At 38.0% G+C, this 17,343-nt stretch overlaps 2 protein-coding genes across 3 annotated transcripts in view; one reads left to right on the top strand and one right to left on the bottom strand.

Moving 5' to 3' along the window:
- SPAG6 (sperm associated antigen 6) overlaps positions 1-17,343 on the bottom strand; it is a 60,580-nt gene that overhangs the window by 27,392 nt on the left and 15,845 nt on the right. For both annotated transcript variants that reach the window (XM_069547414.1, XM_069547415.1), the window contains exon 4: positions 16,353-16,536. In XM_069547414.1, the coding sequence (XP_069403515.1) occupies positions 16,353-16,536 (184 nt within the window). The remainder of the gene's footprint in view (positions 1-16,352; positions 16,537-17,343) is intronic.
- LOC138416930 (eukaryotic translation initiation factor 4E) lies at positions 3,840-5,470 on the top strand. The gene has a single exon (XM_069546443.1). It carries the CDS (start codon positions 3,850-3,852, stop codon positions 4,501-4,503), a length of 654 nt encoding a protein of 217 aa, XP_069402544.1. The 5' UTR covers positions 3,840-3,849; the 3' UTR covers positions 4,504-5,470.

Here is a 17,343-nt window from a genome sequence, read left to right as displayed (position 1 = left end):
TTTCAGTGTGGGAAAATATCTTAACCTCCTTATAAATTTTAAATGAATCTTCAAAAAGTGAATTTTTAACAACTATATCTTCTTTTATGCAAGAACATGTGACATAATCATATACTGTTACGTAACCAGCAGGATTAGAAGTAGTTATGCCAAAAAAAAAAAAAAAAACAGAGAAAAAAGGTTTCCTGTTATACCAACACATTAACAGGATTTCAGTGGGGTTTATGGCACTATTGGTGATATATTTTCTTCTCTATTTGCCAAATTTTCTTCAATGTAGTTATTTTTAAAAAATAAAAGAAATATGAACATGTCTTTGACTATACACATAGCTACTGCTGGGGCTAACTATACTAACATTATTATTATAAAGGAAAAAGAAATATAAATACTTTAGCTTACTTCTCAATATGGAAAAAAGTTTCTTATTTTTAAAAATGGTGGGAATGTATATCTCCTTTAAACAAATTAGGAAAGAATGCATAATTATTCTTTGAAAATTACAAGTATATGCTAGAAATACTATTCACTTTTTCACACTTTCCTTCTTGTCTTATTCATGCCTTTGTTACAGTTAAAATATTACATTTTTAAAATGCTAAGTGTTATTCAATTTAAACAATTTTTTAGGCTTCAAATTGTCAGTGGAAATAAAGCTATCCAATAGCACCTTCCTTATTCATAAATAATAATTGAAGCCATTGATTGCATGCATGTAGACAACTGATATATAGTCCTCAAATCTGACGGTCAGCTATTTTCAGCCAAGGAATAACTAGTTCTCTTCGGCCTCCTCAATACCTCATTGCTGAGTGAAGGAAATGAGGCAGCCATCTCTATGGAACTGTGACAAGCTCAGTATGACTTTAGATTTAATTTTTTGAACAAAAAGAGACACAGATAAAAGGGGGGACATTTGAGATCAACAACATTCATAAGATTACTAGTATCTAAAGCTGGATGAATCAAATATTATAAATGACTTTATGCTAACTAGACAGGAACAACACAGACAGGAAAGTCCATCAGCGTATAATAGGTACAGGTAAAACCAGGTGCATCAGGCAAAAGTGATTTTGCTTTAACAGTGCTCATCATGGCCTTAGGGCTTCTCTGGCGGCTCAGTGGTAAAGAATTCGCCTGCCAAGGCAGGAGCTGTAGGTTCAGTCCCTGGGTTGGGAAGATCCCCTGGAGAAGGAAACAGCAACCCACTCCAGTATTCTTGCCTGGGAAAACCCATGGACCCCAGAGGAGTCTGGTAGGCTACAGTCCATGGGATCACAAAAGAGTTGGACACGACTAAACAACCACCATGGCCTTCACCCCTCTTAACTGTTACAGCTCTTGGTTTGGTTAGATCAGCAGTGGTAAAGACGGGGCCCAGGCAAGTAATTAAATTAAGTGAAGCCAGAGGAACAATAACCGAGTGGCGAGCATAGTAAACTGGAAAAACACATACACCAGATACAAGGAGTACCAACTACTCGGCTTCTTCAGCCCAGCGCTGCCGCGTGGGAATGCAGACCTAACTGCAGTCAGATCCTTGGATTTTTCCAGAGAAGCCAGATATATGATTGCCTTGTTTTTAAGTTTTGGAAGCTTTAAAAAACAAAACAAAACAAAAAAAACCACTGTGTAAGACAACACGCATGCATGCGTGCTCAGTCACTTCAGTTGTGTCTGACTCTTATGCGACCTCCATGGACTGTAGCCCGCCAGGCTCCTCTAACCATGGGATTCTCCAGGCAAGAATACTGGAGTGGGTTGTCATGCCCCGCCCCAGGAGATCTTCCCAACACAGGGATCGAATCTACTTCTCTTATGTCTCCTGCATTGGCAGATGGGTTCTTTACCACTAGTGCCACCTGGGAAGCCCCTTAAAACAACACAGTGCGGGCCAAATAAAGTATGTTCATCATTTTACAATCTTAGGCTTAAAACCTTCTGAAATGAGCTGTGGGGACTTTCTGGATGTGAAAAAGGTGTAGTTCTCTCTACTTTTGATTCTTGAAGACATGTTGTGGAGTCATAAAGGAAGAACCATTATTGTGGTTATATAAGAAAATTCAGAGGTGAATTCCAAGAAACTGACAAAAACCTAAAAACTGGCTTATAAAAAAAGGATTAATCTAAACATATATTATGATACTCAGCTAATTTCCCTGCTCACAATGGCAAGTAGGAGGGAAGAATTTGAGCAAAATTAAGTGATCCATTATGAGAACCCACAAAAAGGACTCAAAATGAAGAGGTTCTCCACAAAGAAAAAAGAAAGGAAAAAATATGTATATACATTTAGCACACTAATTCAAAAGTAATTAGGCAACTCAAACACCTCAGGGACTCTAATTTCTTTTAACTTTATTGCTATATATTTTTCCAAACACTGCTTGTAACTCACTGTTTTTAAACCCAACAAAAAGTTTTGTTTTACAGTATTTGCTTCATTAAAAATAAAACTATGAATCATTATTTCTTTGCATTTAGTTTGCCCTATTTATCGGTTTAAAAGATAGGCTGGTTTTGCATCTGGCTGTAAAACACATAACTGTATTACTTCAAAACCTTTTTGAAATAAAGCAGGTTTAAAAAAGATTTAAGACTTGGCTACAACTTATGATGTTAATCTTACATTATCAAGCCATTCAACCAAGTTTTTCATGATTTGGTGAAATCACAGTCAAAACAAATACAGAGTTGCAATCACCAAAGTTGGTTATATGCTGACCATTGGTGGCTCAGACTGTAAAGAATGACTGCAGTGCAGGAGCCCTGGGTTCAATCCCTGGGTTGGGAAGATCCACTGGAGGAGGGCATAGCAACCCACTCCAGTAGAGGAACCTGATGGGCTACAATCCGTGGCGTTGCAAAGAGTCAGACGTGACTGAGCAACTAAGCACAGCACAGCATACTCCAGTTTGACTTTAGAAATGTGAAATCCAAAGTAGAAGAATATGTCTAGTTTTTGGTCTAACCCATTGTTTACAATGGGTTGTTACCTACTGCTATGTAACATCACACCAAACTCAGCTGCTTAAAACAGGAAGCATGTATAGTCTTATTGTTTCTATAGGTCAGGAATCTGGGAGCAGCTCAGCTGGAGGTTCCGGCGGTGACCTCTCACGAGGTTGCAATCAAGCCATTAGCTAGGGCTGCAGGTATCACAGGCTTCACTGGGTCTACAGCATCTTTTCCCAGCACAGCAATGGGAATGTTGGAAGAAGGCATCAGTTCCTCCCTGTTTCTGGGTATTTCCATAGGCTGCTCCCGATGAGGCTTCCCCAACAGTGAGAGATCCAAAGGAGAGAACCCAAGACAAAAGCTGTAGTCTTTCATAATCTAAGCTCAGAAGGCACATACCATCACTTCTGCTATATATCTTTGGTGCAACGTGGAAGCAGATTACACAGGGATGTAAAGAGGAGGAGGCAGACATGGAACCCAGCTAGCAAGAAACCTTTATCTACACCAATACATCTGAGAGAGGCAACATTCTCCTGTAGTTTACAGTTAACTAGAGCTATAATTCTGAGTTGAGAAGTCGACATCTCCAATTGCAGGTGGGAGTGTGAAAAAGTAGAAGGAATTTGCATATTATTATGAAAAAAATCTAATCTATGACTTTTATTTATCCCCCACCCTCACAAATGCCGTTTTTCCTGCTCATCATTTCCATACCATTTCTCTCCACCCAATCTTCAGAACCATCCATCTAACCCTTACACATGGGTTGAGTGTTTGAGAGATTAAAGGTTAATGTACATCCATCCATACATAAATACATACATATGCTTTGAAGGTTAAATAATTCTAGCTCCTTTAAAAAGTCAAGTGAGAGATCGATCTAAGATGGCGACTGTGGAACCGGAAACCACCCCTACTCCAAATCCCCCGCCTACAGAAGAGGAGAAAACAGAATCTAATCAGGAGGTTGCTAACCCAGAACACTATATTAAACATCCTTTACAGAACAGATGGGCACTCTGGTTTTTTAAAAATGATAAAAGCAAAACTTGGCAAGCAAACCTTCGATTGATCTCTAAGTTTGATACTGTTGAAGACTTTTGGGCTCTGTACAACCATATCCAGTTGTCTAGTAATTTAATGCCTGGCTGTGACTACTCACTTTTTAAGGATGGTATTGAGCCTATGTGGGAAGATGAGAAAAACAAACGAGGAGGACGATGGCTAATTACACTGAACAAACAGCAGAGACGAAGTGACCTCGATCGTTTTTGGCTAGAGACACTGCTGTGCCTTATTGGAGAATCTTTTGATGACTACAGTGATGATGTATGTGGAGCTGTTGTTAATGTTAGAGCTAAAGGTGATAAAATAGCAATATGGACTACTGAATGTGAAAACAGAGAAGCTGTTACACATATAGGGAGGGTATACAAGGAAAGGTTAGGACTTCCTCCAAAGATAGTGATTGGTTATCAGTCCCATGCAGACACAGCTACTAAGAGCGGCTCCACCACTAAAAATAGGTTTGTTGTTTAAGAAGACACCTTCTGAGTATTCTCATAGGAGACTGCGTCAAGCAATCGAGATTTGGGAGCTGAACCAAAGCCTCTTCAAAAGCAGAGTGGACTGCATTTAAATTTGATTTCCATCTAAATGTTGCTAAGATATAAGAGAAGTCTCATTCGCCTTTGTCTTGTACTTCTGTGTTCATATTTTCTTTTTTTTTTTTTTTGGCTAGAGTGTCCATTATCTCAATCAAAGAATTACAGTACACATCATCCCCAGAATCCATAAATGTGTTCCTGGCCCAGTCTGTAATAGCTTAATAGAAATAACCATTACAAACACATTTGACCCATCTACAATATTAAAAAAAAAGAACTTGCATTTCTGTACCTTACAAGAGAATGATTTTGTTTACGTTCCATTGTATGCAGGAGCATATTTTGCTGGTTTGAAAGAGTATGATGCATACAGTTTTCTGGCAATTTTCTTTGATTCTTTTTACAGCATTATCTGTGCTGTACTTCTTGCTGATGGCTGCTAGATTTTAATTTATTTGTTTCCCTATTTGATAACATTAGTGATTCTGATTTCAGTTTTTCATTTGTTTTGCTTTAGTTTTTCTTTCTCATGTAACATTGGTGAAGGATCCAGGAATATGACACAAAGGTGGAATAAACATTAATTTTGTGCATTCTTTGGTAATTTTTTTTTAACTTAAAACTACAATGCTTTGCTACAAATTTATGCATTTCATTCAAATCAGTGATCTATGTTTGTGTGATTTCCTAAACTTAATTGTGGATTATAAAAAATGTAACATCATAATTACATTCCTAATTAGAATTAGTATGTCTGTTTTTGTATCTTTATGCTGTATTTTAACACTTTGTATTACTTAGGTTATTTTGCTTTGGTTAAAAAATTGGCTCAAGTAGAAAAGCGGTCCCATTCATATTGAGACAGTGTACAAAACTGTAAATAAAATGTGTACAGTGAATTGTCTTTTAGACAAAAAAAAAAAAAAAAAAAGTCAAGTGAGTCAAATAAGCCATTGATCTGGAGTTAATGGGGCCTTAGTAAAAAATTACAATCAGCTGGAAAGATGGCACACTTATACAAGGCTCAAGCATAAAAAAAAAAAAAAGCTTCAAAATACGGAAAGGAAAAGTCAAGAAGTGGAGATGAGAGAAAAGAGAAGGTGGGGAAAAAACAAAGACTTTGGTATGGCCTTGGAAGATAATCAGTAGCATAAGATATAAAGCAATTTTTAAAACCCCAATTTTAGTGACTTTCAGTTTCACACTTATAACTACTCAACAGCTGAGACTAGGCTGAATGAAAGAAGGCAGACCTACAGAGAGGGTCTGGAGGGCTCTTGGGATGAAACAATAAATTACTTGGAATCAGCTTTTTATAAAATATGCTTTTTGTATCTAGAAATGTTTCCATTCATTTCCACTTGCTTTAGGGACTTCCCTGGCAATCCAGGTTAAGTTTAAGACTCCGTGTTTCCAACACAGGGGATGTGGATTCAATCCCTGGTCAGGGAACTAAAATTCCACATGCCGTGTGGCACAGCACCCCCCACAAAAAAAACACCCAAACAAAAAATACATTTCCACTTGCTTTATATAATATTGCAACCACAACTGTAGTTTCACTCTACCTACAATCTGCAAAAACAAAACAAAACAATCTTAAGTGGATTTTAAGATTTTTAAAAAGATTTTATTAAACTTTGAACCTTCAAACTTCATTGGCATTTGTTATTTGCTTCAGGCCCCTAGGAGCTCAGGCTAACAGAGGAGGCTAAACAGTAAAGGGTCAGCTGTGCCCTAGCGGAATTCTCTATGAGAACACACAAAGGAGAGAGGAAACAGAAACGAAATACTAGATGGTTAGAAAGTGTACAGGACGTTTTCATACAAAGGCTCCCTGGCCAGCAGTTCTTGGTATGACTCCTTTTGAGTGGTTCCTTGAAGTTACCCTTGGGCCTCCACTGTCCACTTTTATTCCTGAGGATGAGCTGCCCCAACAGTGTTAATAATTGCATAATATCCCACTGAGCAAATATGCTATAGTTTACTTAACCATCCCCCCAACTCAGGACACTTAATTGTTTTGTGGGTTTGGGGTTTTGCATTATTAAGTACAGTGCTTTAAGATTATGTAGCCGGCCAGGCTCCTCTGTCCATGGGATTCTCCAGGCAAGAATACTGGAGTGGGTTACCATTTCCTTCTCCAGGGGATCTTCCCGACCCAGGGATCAAATCTGGGTCTCAAGCATTGGAGGCAGACGCTCTAACCGCTGAGCCACCAGGGAAGCCCATTTAAGCACTGCTACGTACCAACTGATCCAAACTCAGCGACTTAAAGCATCATTTTCTCTCTCATACTTTCTGTGGGTCAGAAATCCATGAGCAGTCTAGCTGGGTGGTTCAGGCTTGGAATTTCTCGTGAAATTGCTACTACACTGTCTGTGGGGGCTGCAGTCATCTCTGAAGGCACAATTGGGGTAGTATCTGCTTCCAAGCTCACCCACATAGTTCTAGAAAGCTCCATTTCTTGCTGGCTGTCAAAGACCTTACAACACAGGCCTTTCCTTGGGCTACCTGAGGGTCCTCATGTCATAGCAGTGGCTTCCCTCCAGCAAAGTGATGAGAGACCCCCAAAACAGAATCATTGTAAAGGCTTGTAAAGCTGGTCACCCATGCTCAGAAGTGGCAGACCATTGTTTCTGCTGCAGTCTAGTGGTAACACAGATCAATCCTGGTGTGATATGGGAGGGACTGTACCAGGGTGAGAATGCCAGAATGTGGGACATTTGAGGGATTCTTGGAGTCTAGCTACCATGGGTCCTATATTCATACATACATATTCCACACGTTAGACAAACATACACATTCGTATGTGTGTGCATGCATGCGTGTATTTACTTAAGACAGATGCTCTGAGGAGGTGGTCCTGAGAAGAGTGGTGGCTTTTTCAAATTAATTATTTTAACTGGAGGATAATTATTATACAATATTGTGATGGTTTTTGCCATACATAACATGAACAGGCCATAGGTATACATGTGTCCCCCCCAATCCTGAATGCCCCCTCCCACCTCCCTTCCCACCCTATCCCTCTAGGTTGTCCAGAGCACAGGCTTCAGCTGCCCTGCTTCAGAGGTTCTTGATATTTTTAGATTAAGCCACAGAAACTGCTGTTTTTGTTAAGTCAAGACCAATCAAATATAGGTAATCTCATATAGGTCAAGGTAATAAGCACTGCAATACTGTTTTCCAAAGGGGATTATCAATATGGGGCCCCACTGACAATGTGCAAGTCTGATAGTTTGGCCACTTATAGAGTATATTTCAGCCCTTACATTAGTAAGTGGTTGCTTGAAGTTGACTCATCATTTATTTCTCTCCAAATAGTACATTTAGTTCCATATTCCTTAACTTACTACATATCACCATTCAGCTATACTGATTAATTTCAGCATATTAAGTGACTTTTTGAGGCCACACCATCACCACTTCATTGCCTTTTAACAGAAAAACACATAGCACAGCACAGGAATTCTAAGTCAGTACTGTCAGATGGGAACATGAGCCACATATTTAAAATTTTCTAGTAGCCACACTTAAAAAGTAAAAATAGGTGAGATTAATTTTAATCATGGGATAGAGACGGAGATGTAGAGAACAGATTTGTGGACATGGGCGGGGGTGGGGGGAAGGAGCACATGGGACTAATTGAGAGTGTAGCATTGACATATATACACTATCATGTGTGAAACAGATAGCTAGTGGGAAGCTGCTGTATAGAACAGGAAGCTCAGCTTGGTGTCTGTGATGACCTAGAGGGGTGGGATGGGTGGGTGATGGGAGGGAGACTCAAGAGGTAGGGGATATATGCATTGTTTTTGTTGTATAGTTGCTAAGTCCTATTCAACTCTTTGCGACCCCATGGAGTATAGCCGACCAGGCTTCTCTGTCCATGGGATTTCCCAGGCAAGAATACTGCAGTGGGTTGCTATTTCCTTTTCCACGGGATCTTCCTGACCCAGGGATCAAATCTGCATCTCCTGCATTGGCAGGAAGATTCTTTACCACCGAGACACCTGGGAAGCCTGCATATAAGTATACTCATAGCTGATTCACATTGTTGTACAGCAGAAACTAATAAAACATTGTAAAGCAGTTATCCTCTAATTTAAAAATAAATTTAAAATAAAAATTTTAAATAATCAATTGTTTAACACAATATATCCAAAATACTATAATTTCAACATGTAATCAATATTTAAAAGTTTTAATGAGATACTTTACACTTTTTTCTTCACATCAAGTCTTGGATATCCAGTGTATATTTTGCACTTACAGCCTGTCTCAATTTAGCTGCTAAATTTTTATTGGAAATGCTCGATCTACAGTATTTAGAGTCCAAAAAGTTTACAGTTGAAAAAGTAGATTCACATATGAACGTTGTCCCAGTCATGCCTAAAATTTTCCTAATTACCAGGAACTTGTTTATCCATTCCATATACATTAGCTTATATCTGCTAACCCCAAATTCCCACTCCATCCCTTTCCCAACCTCCTCCCTCTTAGCAACCATAAGTCTGTTCTCCTTGTCCCTGAATCTGTTTCTATTCCATAGATAGGTGAATTTATCTATTTCATAGACAGGTGTTTTGCCTATGATCTAAGAGTTTCATTTGTGTCATATTTTAGATTCCACATATAAGTGATATTCTATGGTAGTTGTCTTTCTTTTTCTAACTTACTTCACTTAATAATCTCTAGGTCCATCATGTTATTGCAAATGGCATTATTTCATTCATTTTTATGGCTGAGTAGTATTCCATTATATACATGTACTGCATCTTCTTTATCAATTCATCTGTCTATGGACATTTGTTTCCATGTCTTGGCTATTGTGAATAATGCTGCTGTGAATGGAGGGGTACATGTATCATTCTGAATAAGAGTTCTGTCTGGATATATGTCCAGGAAGAGAATTGCTGGATCATTCAGCAACTCTATTTTTAGCTTTCTGAGGAACCTCCATACTGTTTCCCATAGTGGCTATACCAAATTACATTCATACCAGCAGTATAGGAGGGTTCCCTCTTCTCCATACCCTCTCAAGCATTTTGTTATTTGTGACTTTTTGATAATTGCCATTCTGACTGATGTGAGGTAGTACCTCACATCATTGTCATTTTGTCTTGCATTTCTCTAAAAATTAGTGATATTGAGCATCTTTTTTATGTGCCTATTAGACATTTGTATTTCTTCTCTGCAGAAAGAAGACACTGAGGTCTTCTGCCCATGTTTTGATTGGTTGTTTCTGCTGTTGTTGAGTTATAGTTGTATGAGCTGTTTGTATGTTTTGGAAATTAAGCCCTTGTGAGTCACATTGTTTGCAAATATTTTCTTCCATTCTATAAGCTGTCTTTTCATTTGGTCTGTGGTTTCCTTTGCTGTGTGAAAGCCTGTAAGTTTGATTAGGTCCCATTTGTTTGTTTTTGCTTTTATTTCTATTGCCTCGGGAGACTGAGTGAAGAAAACATTGGTGCAAGTTATATTAGAGCATGTTTGCCTATGATCTCTTCTAGGAGTGTCATGGTGTCATGTCTTAATGTTTGTCTTTAAGCCATTTTGAGTTTATTTTTGTGTATGGTGAGAGGGTATATTCTAACTTCACTGATTTACATGTGGTTGTCCCAACTTTCCTAACACCATTTGCTGAAGAGACTTTTTCTCATTGTATATCCTTGCCTCCTTTGTCAAAGATTAATTGATTGTAGGTGTGTGTATTTATCATTATCAATGTCACTTTCCTTTTATATCTATGCCCAACAGAGTTCAGAAGTTATCTGGATATAACAAAATTTTTAAGAACAAAGTAAAGATTCCCCTTTCTAGCACAGTAAAAAAAACATAACTCACAATTTGTCTTTCACTTGAGCCAAAGTAAAATCACCCAATGTATTATTCATATTCTTAAGATAATATTGTACCTTTCTGTTCAATATTTGGTCAGCTCTCTGGATGACTTTTATGCTCATTGTTTCAATTCTTCCATCTTAGATTATAAAATCTTAGAGGTGAGATGTTAGCCAACTTATTTTACCTTGTACAGTAACAAAAGACATGGTAACATACACATAAATGCCTCAAATACTTTTTGATAATTACAATGATGATGATGATGGAGATAAAGAAATTACTTGCTAGCCTTTATATAAAGTTGTAGTTCTCAGTGACTTGGGGATCTGAGATTACAGAATTATATTTTATTGTTCCATATTCTGAATTCCAAAAAAAATGCAAAGAAAGCTTGGAAGATTTTATTAATCAGAAGTCTGTACTTTAAAAATCACAAGAAATAAAAATACAGAAAAACTCACATATAATTTTTTACCAGCATACAAACTAACCCTAAAAGAGACTAACAAATTAGGTTACCACTGAGTAAAAGTTACAATTAAAAATGTTATTTTAGGGCTTCCCTGATGGCTCAATGGTGAAGAATCCACTTGCCAAAGCAGGAGACACGGTTCAATCCCTGGTACAGGAAGATCCCACATGCTGCCAAGCAACTAAGCTTGTGCATCACAACTATTGAGCCTGTGCTCTGGAGTCTAGGAGCTGCAACTGCTGAAGCTTGTGCTCCACAATGAGAGAAACCACCACAATGAGACACCCACACACTGCAGCTGCTGCTGCTGCTAAGTCACTTCAGTCATGTCCGACTCTGTGTGACCCCAGAGACGGCAGCCCACCAGGCTCCCCCATCCCTGGGATTCTCCAGGCAAGAACACTGGAGTGGGTTGCCATTTCCTTCTCCAATGCATGAAAGTGAAAAGTCAAAGTGAAGTCGCTCAGTCATGTCTGACTCTTCACGACCCCATGGACTGCAGCCTACCAGGCTCCTCCCTCCATGGGATTTTCCAGGCAAGAGAACTGGAGTGGGGTGCCATTGCCTTCTCCACACACTGCAGCTAGAGAATAGCTTCTGCTCTCCACAACTAGGGAAAAGCCCGTGCTACAATAAAGATCCAGCATAGCCAAAAATAAAGTAAATCATAAATAAATAAATAAATTTATTTTTTTTAAATGTTACTTTAACACATTTGGTGTCTATGCCCAAAGAACATAGAAGAGACGTTTATTTTCACTTTCATCTTTTTTTACCGACACCTAAATAAGGAGAAAAGTATTGGTAGAAATAAATGTTAGTGTCAAAATTGGTATAATATATAATACATATAATCTCATATACATCATTTTCCTCTATGCTTATGTGTTCCTCAACCCCTCCAAGATAAAATAAGTTATAAAAAGATGGCACAGAAACCAACTTATTATCTACAGGTATCACTAAAGTCTTTAAGGCTTTTAACAGAGAATTGCCATCCTTTTGTCCCCTTCTTCCCCTCCTTCCTTACTCTAATACCTACAGTACAGAATTCCTAATTATCTCAGATATTTGTCACTAACATGTAGATTTTTAAAAAATTAATTACTGCAACCTAAGCCTGTTCCACACGATATAGACTACTGGTATTTATATATGGGTGGCATGAGTGGCACAAGAAGAATATATGTAAAAACTCTGATTTTTAAAATTATTTTTTCTTTTTATCATTTCATCATTCTAAATGACACAGAAAAGAATCAGGCCATCCAGCTCTGTCTGGATTCCTCCCTTACGTTATCTACTTGGTGAACAAGACACAGTCGACTCACTGTTGCTGTGGAATCCTAATCAGCTGAGCCCGCTAAGCACTGCTCATCTGGGGCTGCAGCCATCCCCTTTCCTGACCACTACCAAGCAGGGAGGGAAGTCTCTCTTTTGATTTAGGTCCTAAGGAGATAAATCAGGTCCCAGGGAGACAGCATAGTCACACATGTGGAACCAGTCATTGGGAATTAAGAACAGAAGTATCTGGCGAGACTTGCAGATACTGCAAGGAGCTTAAGAAGAAGAGTGATGAGCTTTCATACACTTGCCTTTCTCACATTATAAAAAGGAAGAATCTCTGAAGGCTTCTGAGTAATGGCCAAACAGCTCTGCCATAAACTGCCGTCTGACCAGAATAAATCCTTTAACCTCTCTATTTCAGTTTCCTCATCTTCCTCATCTGTAATAGGGTGATTGTGTTAATAATTAAAGTGTTTTAGGACACTTAATCCAACCTATTCCACTTTGCCAGTACTGAGAACTTGCCAAGGTTTACTCAGAGACAGCAAAGGTTTATAGGAAACAAAGTTTACAAGAGACAGTGTTTTTAGCTAAAGCTCCTAAACAAACACTTAAAACTTAATTCTTGTTAGCCGAAACATGGAAGAGCATTCCTCCAAAACACCTACGTGGTTTTTTTTTTTTCCTCAGGCTGCCGCCAGGCCACTGCTCCCACCTCAGTCCCCTAGTACTGTGACGGCTGCCACACACTCCACCCAGGTCACCGGCAGCACTTCTCCACGGAGCTTCTGTGTCACCCACTGGTGCAAGGCTAGAGCCAGGCCGCCAGGCAGAGTGGGGAGGAAGGAAGGCCTGGGCCCTCCCAGTGGGAGCACAAAGGCAGCAGAGCCCACCGTTCCTCTGGCCTCATCCCTTGTAGTTCCAAAAGCAAGACTAGTTCTTGAAAATAATGAGAGATTGGACACTAGTTAGGTAAATACGCAACCAGAATAACTCTGCTGAGGGGGAGACTGTAGCACGTTAGAGGAAGAGCGACAATCAGTCTGAGCCTTTCTTAAGGAACCCCAAACAGAAAGAGGTAGTTTATTTTTCTTCAAAGAGGTGTGTATTCAGTAACTGGTGACTCTATCATGGAAATTTAATGAGCCGATTTGCTCAGAGTTACAAATCGTCTCATTAAATTTCCATGATAGAGTTTACGACCACCATTTCTGATGGTTAGCCTCCAGTTACCTTTGGTTATCTGTACAATGCCTTAAAATCTATATGTACAAGTAGCTTTTAGAAATTGTATTTTTCAAATAAGGAAACATCAGATGATGCCCACTGATTTCCTCTTCTAATAATTGTGTGTTTACTTTATTTTTGTTTCCTACACGCAAAACGTTTTCTTTCTATTGCCCTTAAAGGTCATTTCTTTTGTATCTCCTTTAAGGTTTATATTTCTTAAACTACCTAATCAAACAATTTACCACTAATTCCCAGAAGAAAACGCTGAATGAATCCTTTCCATCTCAATATATTCCATTTTTAGGAGATCATCAAGAAAGAAATCAGGTCATTTGAAGGTAAATCTTCTCTTTTCACTGATATTCAGGATGTGAATTATGACTTACTGCTTACTAGATAACAATTCCCTTTCCTTCTGAGAAATCTATTCAGTAATCCCTTCTGGGAGCTTCTGGGTCCCAAGCCCCTAATGACTGTGAAATATTGAAATTACACTGGGAATTCCATGTGGGAGCCAGATTATAGCAAGAAATTGGAATGGAATCCCTTAGAAAGAGCCTATTTATAAACTATAATCATTTAGCCTCAGATTCAACAAAAGGGAGATATGGAAAGGTTATCTATGGGCACCCGCCTGACAGAGTATCTGCACAATTGTCCTCAAAGTTCTTTTGCATCACCCTTTAAAATACTCATGTTACAATCTGTAAAGTCCTCTGACATTAAAAAAAAAAGACTAAATATACTCATGTAGTTTCCCCATGATAACCAGCTTCTAATTTAAAACACTGCCTTAGTTTTCCTAATCAACATGTATTAAGCAATAGTCCTAAGGTGAACCTACTTGGAAAACCAAAATTCAGATATTAAGGAAATAATTTTATTGTACCAATTCTGAATCATTCTAAGCATGACAAATAGTTTTCTCTCTTGATTTATTTTTACATTATTTTATTGTCTCCAGCAGTGTCATCATTTAAAAACCAAATTAAACATAACTATGGGACAGCCACTTCCTGTTTCTGTTTTGAATTTCTTCTTCAATACTCTTTCAAGAAGTACACAGTCAAACTGTATGGTACAGGGTTAACATATGGCTTTGGAGTCAGACAGATTTAGATTTCAATTTTGGCTCAACCATTAACGTAACTTCAGGCATCCTCTACATTTCCACTCTCCTCCTCTGTTTAACAGGGAGAGTAATACCTGCCCTAAGTATACCCGCAGCCAAAATGAGATAATATCCTGATGCATACTGCACAGAGCCAGGCACATAGTAATTACTCAATAAACAGTAGTCATTATTTTATACATGCATGCACATTGAAAAATCTAGAAAATGAATTTAAAATATTCTTCATTCTATAACCCTAGTAACACAAATATGTACTCGCTTGTAATTTATATCCATATAAGATTTTATTTTCTTTTTATATCATTATGGCTCAGCTGGTAAAGAATCTGTCTGCAAGGCCGCAGACCTGGGTTCGATTCCTGGGGTGGTAAGATCCCCTGGAGAAGGGAAAGGCTAGCCACTCCAGTATCCTGGCCTGGAGAATTCCATGGACTGTACAGTCCATGGGATCACAAAGAGTGGGACACGACTGAGTGACTTTCACACATACACATAATTGTAATATATAATTTTCTAATTTTTCACATTATAATCACTTTTTCATGTTATCATGCAGGATTCATAACTGTTGAATGAGATTCCATTAAGTAAACTTCTATAATTTAACCCCTAAATTTCTACCAAATATTTGAGGGGCTTTGATGTTACAAATTTGCATAAATGCAGCTTCTTCACTCTGTGGGATTCTATCCTTAGGATGAATTCTCAAAGCAGGCTTTCTATAGTAACCATAAACTCTTTTATGGCTTAAATTTGCATGGCTTTCTACAAGTTCATACAATTTCTAGTGCCTTTGTCAATAGAAACATCATCGTGCCCTCTTAAATCTTCAGTCTTAATAATATTAAATGTATTGAATATTTACCATGTCCTGGTCTATCTCATCAATCTCACAACAAATGTGGAAGTAGTACAACCTTTCTTTCAGATGAGGAAGTTAAGCTGCAGACAGTTTAAAAGCCATGTCCAAGGTAACACAGCAACTAATGACTGGAACTTGGACTCAAACTCAGATTCTAGCTAAGGCCACAGTGCTCTTAACCACTTGGGTTTTTTTCTGCTTTACTTTCACTGATGTTTTATTATGCAGTTCTTGGATTACTCGCAAAGTTTTCATTTTTACATGTTTAAAAAACTGTTATTCTCTTATTGTGTTATTTGCATATTATTTAGCAACTTCTGTAAAGTGGTGGGGGCAATTCTGTTCACTGTGTCTTTTTTACCAATCAAGTGTATTGGCACAACCTTCACACAAGAGGCCCAGGTCCCTTCTTGATGGCCTCACTGAGCTCAGTTTGTAAGAAAAGGCGCTCCTTCTCTTTCTCCGTCTTCCTGCCAATCTTGGGCTGAATACAAATATATTCTAGAAAGCTACCATGCCCACATCTTTTCAACATTATTCACTCATACAACATGGCTCTCGGCTACCTAGGAACACCCTACCATAAGTGAGAGTGAAGACCCAATGTCCCCTGGAGAGTAACAAACTAATAATTTTGTAACAGAACCAATTTACCAAGGTCTTTAAATCAATCAATATCTCATTCTCCCCATGTTCCCCTGCTTCACACTCTGTCTTCAAATGTCTCTTTTGCTAACTAAGATAAAGACTGACATGTATAGGGTTTTTGGTTTTTTTTTTTATGAATTTGTGATCCAAACAATTTGGCCTTCATTCAAAACTTATCTCCCATAATGTATGGACACATCATGAAGACCTCATATCTATGGTTTATTAGTAAGCAAAACCAGGTTTACCTAATTAATGTAAACTTTAATAATCCTATTTTATAATAAGGGTCATTACCTGCATTATGTCTTGCAATATAGCCAAGTGCCCAGGCTGCAGCCTCTTTGACTCCAGGGTCAAAATCTTCCAAGCAAATCACCAGTGTGTCCAGTGCTCCACAATCAACTATTGCCTGAGCTAGTTGGGGAGAATGTTTACCAACGGCTCGTAACACAAAGGCAGCTGCTTTCTTGTAAAAACGCTACAAGGGTAAATAGACAAAACTCAATGTGAATCAAGCTAAAAGTTAAAATAGACCACAACAAACATAAAAAAATGACACTGATATTTAAAATAAAAAAAAAAGCTCTGCAGTTTTTTAAATACAAAAGATGAAAAACATCTTGCAAAATCATTTTGATTTTTTGAGGCTTCCCCATTGCTTTTGTTCATTAACTGAACTGAAACGGTGTACATCTTTAATTTCATTTCAAATGTTTTACTCTGAAACATGCATTTGGAAACTGCATAAAATAAAATGTAAGCATTGTATTTCCTACAGACTCATAAAATAATGGGAGTTTATGTTTGTGCATTACAGTGAAAGGTATTGTTTGTCCTGTGGGAACTCCTAGATTGTTAGCACGTGCAACTAAACTGTCACCTGACAAATTCATTTCCTTTACTTGCCCTCAGTCTCTAAGCATGACCTCAACTAACCTTTCTGGTGTCCCGTGTTATCCTGAAATAACAACTATGCTCTGAGGTGCACTTAGCAATCATCAGATAAAGTTTCTATTTCTTCACAGTGTATACAAAAAAAGCAACTAGGTGACTACAGCAACTGTTTTGAAAGCATTCTATTTACATAGGCTAAAATACTAAAAATCAATAAAAAATTATATGAGAGAGAAAATACAAAAGTTATATTTTAACAGATTATATCTTAAAATTAGGATATGTTGAAAAGACAAGGAATCTACTGTTAGTAACAATGTTTTGATTTGATATATTTCTTTAGTTTCTTAAATATCAACATATATAGACATTAAAATATTTGTTACAAAGT

Source organism: Ovis canadensis, chromosome 13, assembly GCF_042477335.2.
Source record: "Ovis canadensis isolate MfBH-ARS-UI-01 breed Bighorn chromosome 13, ARS-UI_OviCan_v2, whole genome shotgun sequence".
NCBI lineage: Eukaryota > Metazoa > Chordata > Mammalia > Artiodactyla > Bovidae > Ovis > Ovis canadensis.
The sequence above is the reverse complement of the archived record's forward strand: the minus strand, read 5'-3'. Positions and strand labels throughout refer to the sequence as shown.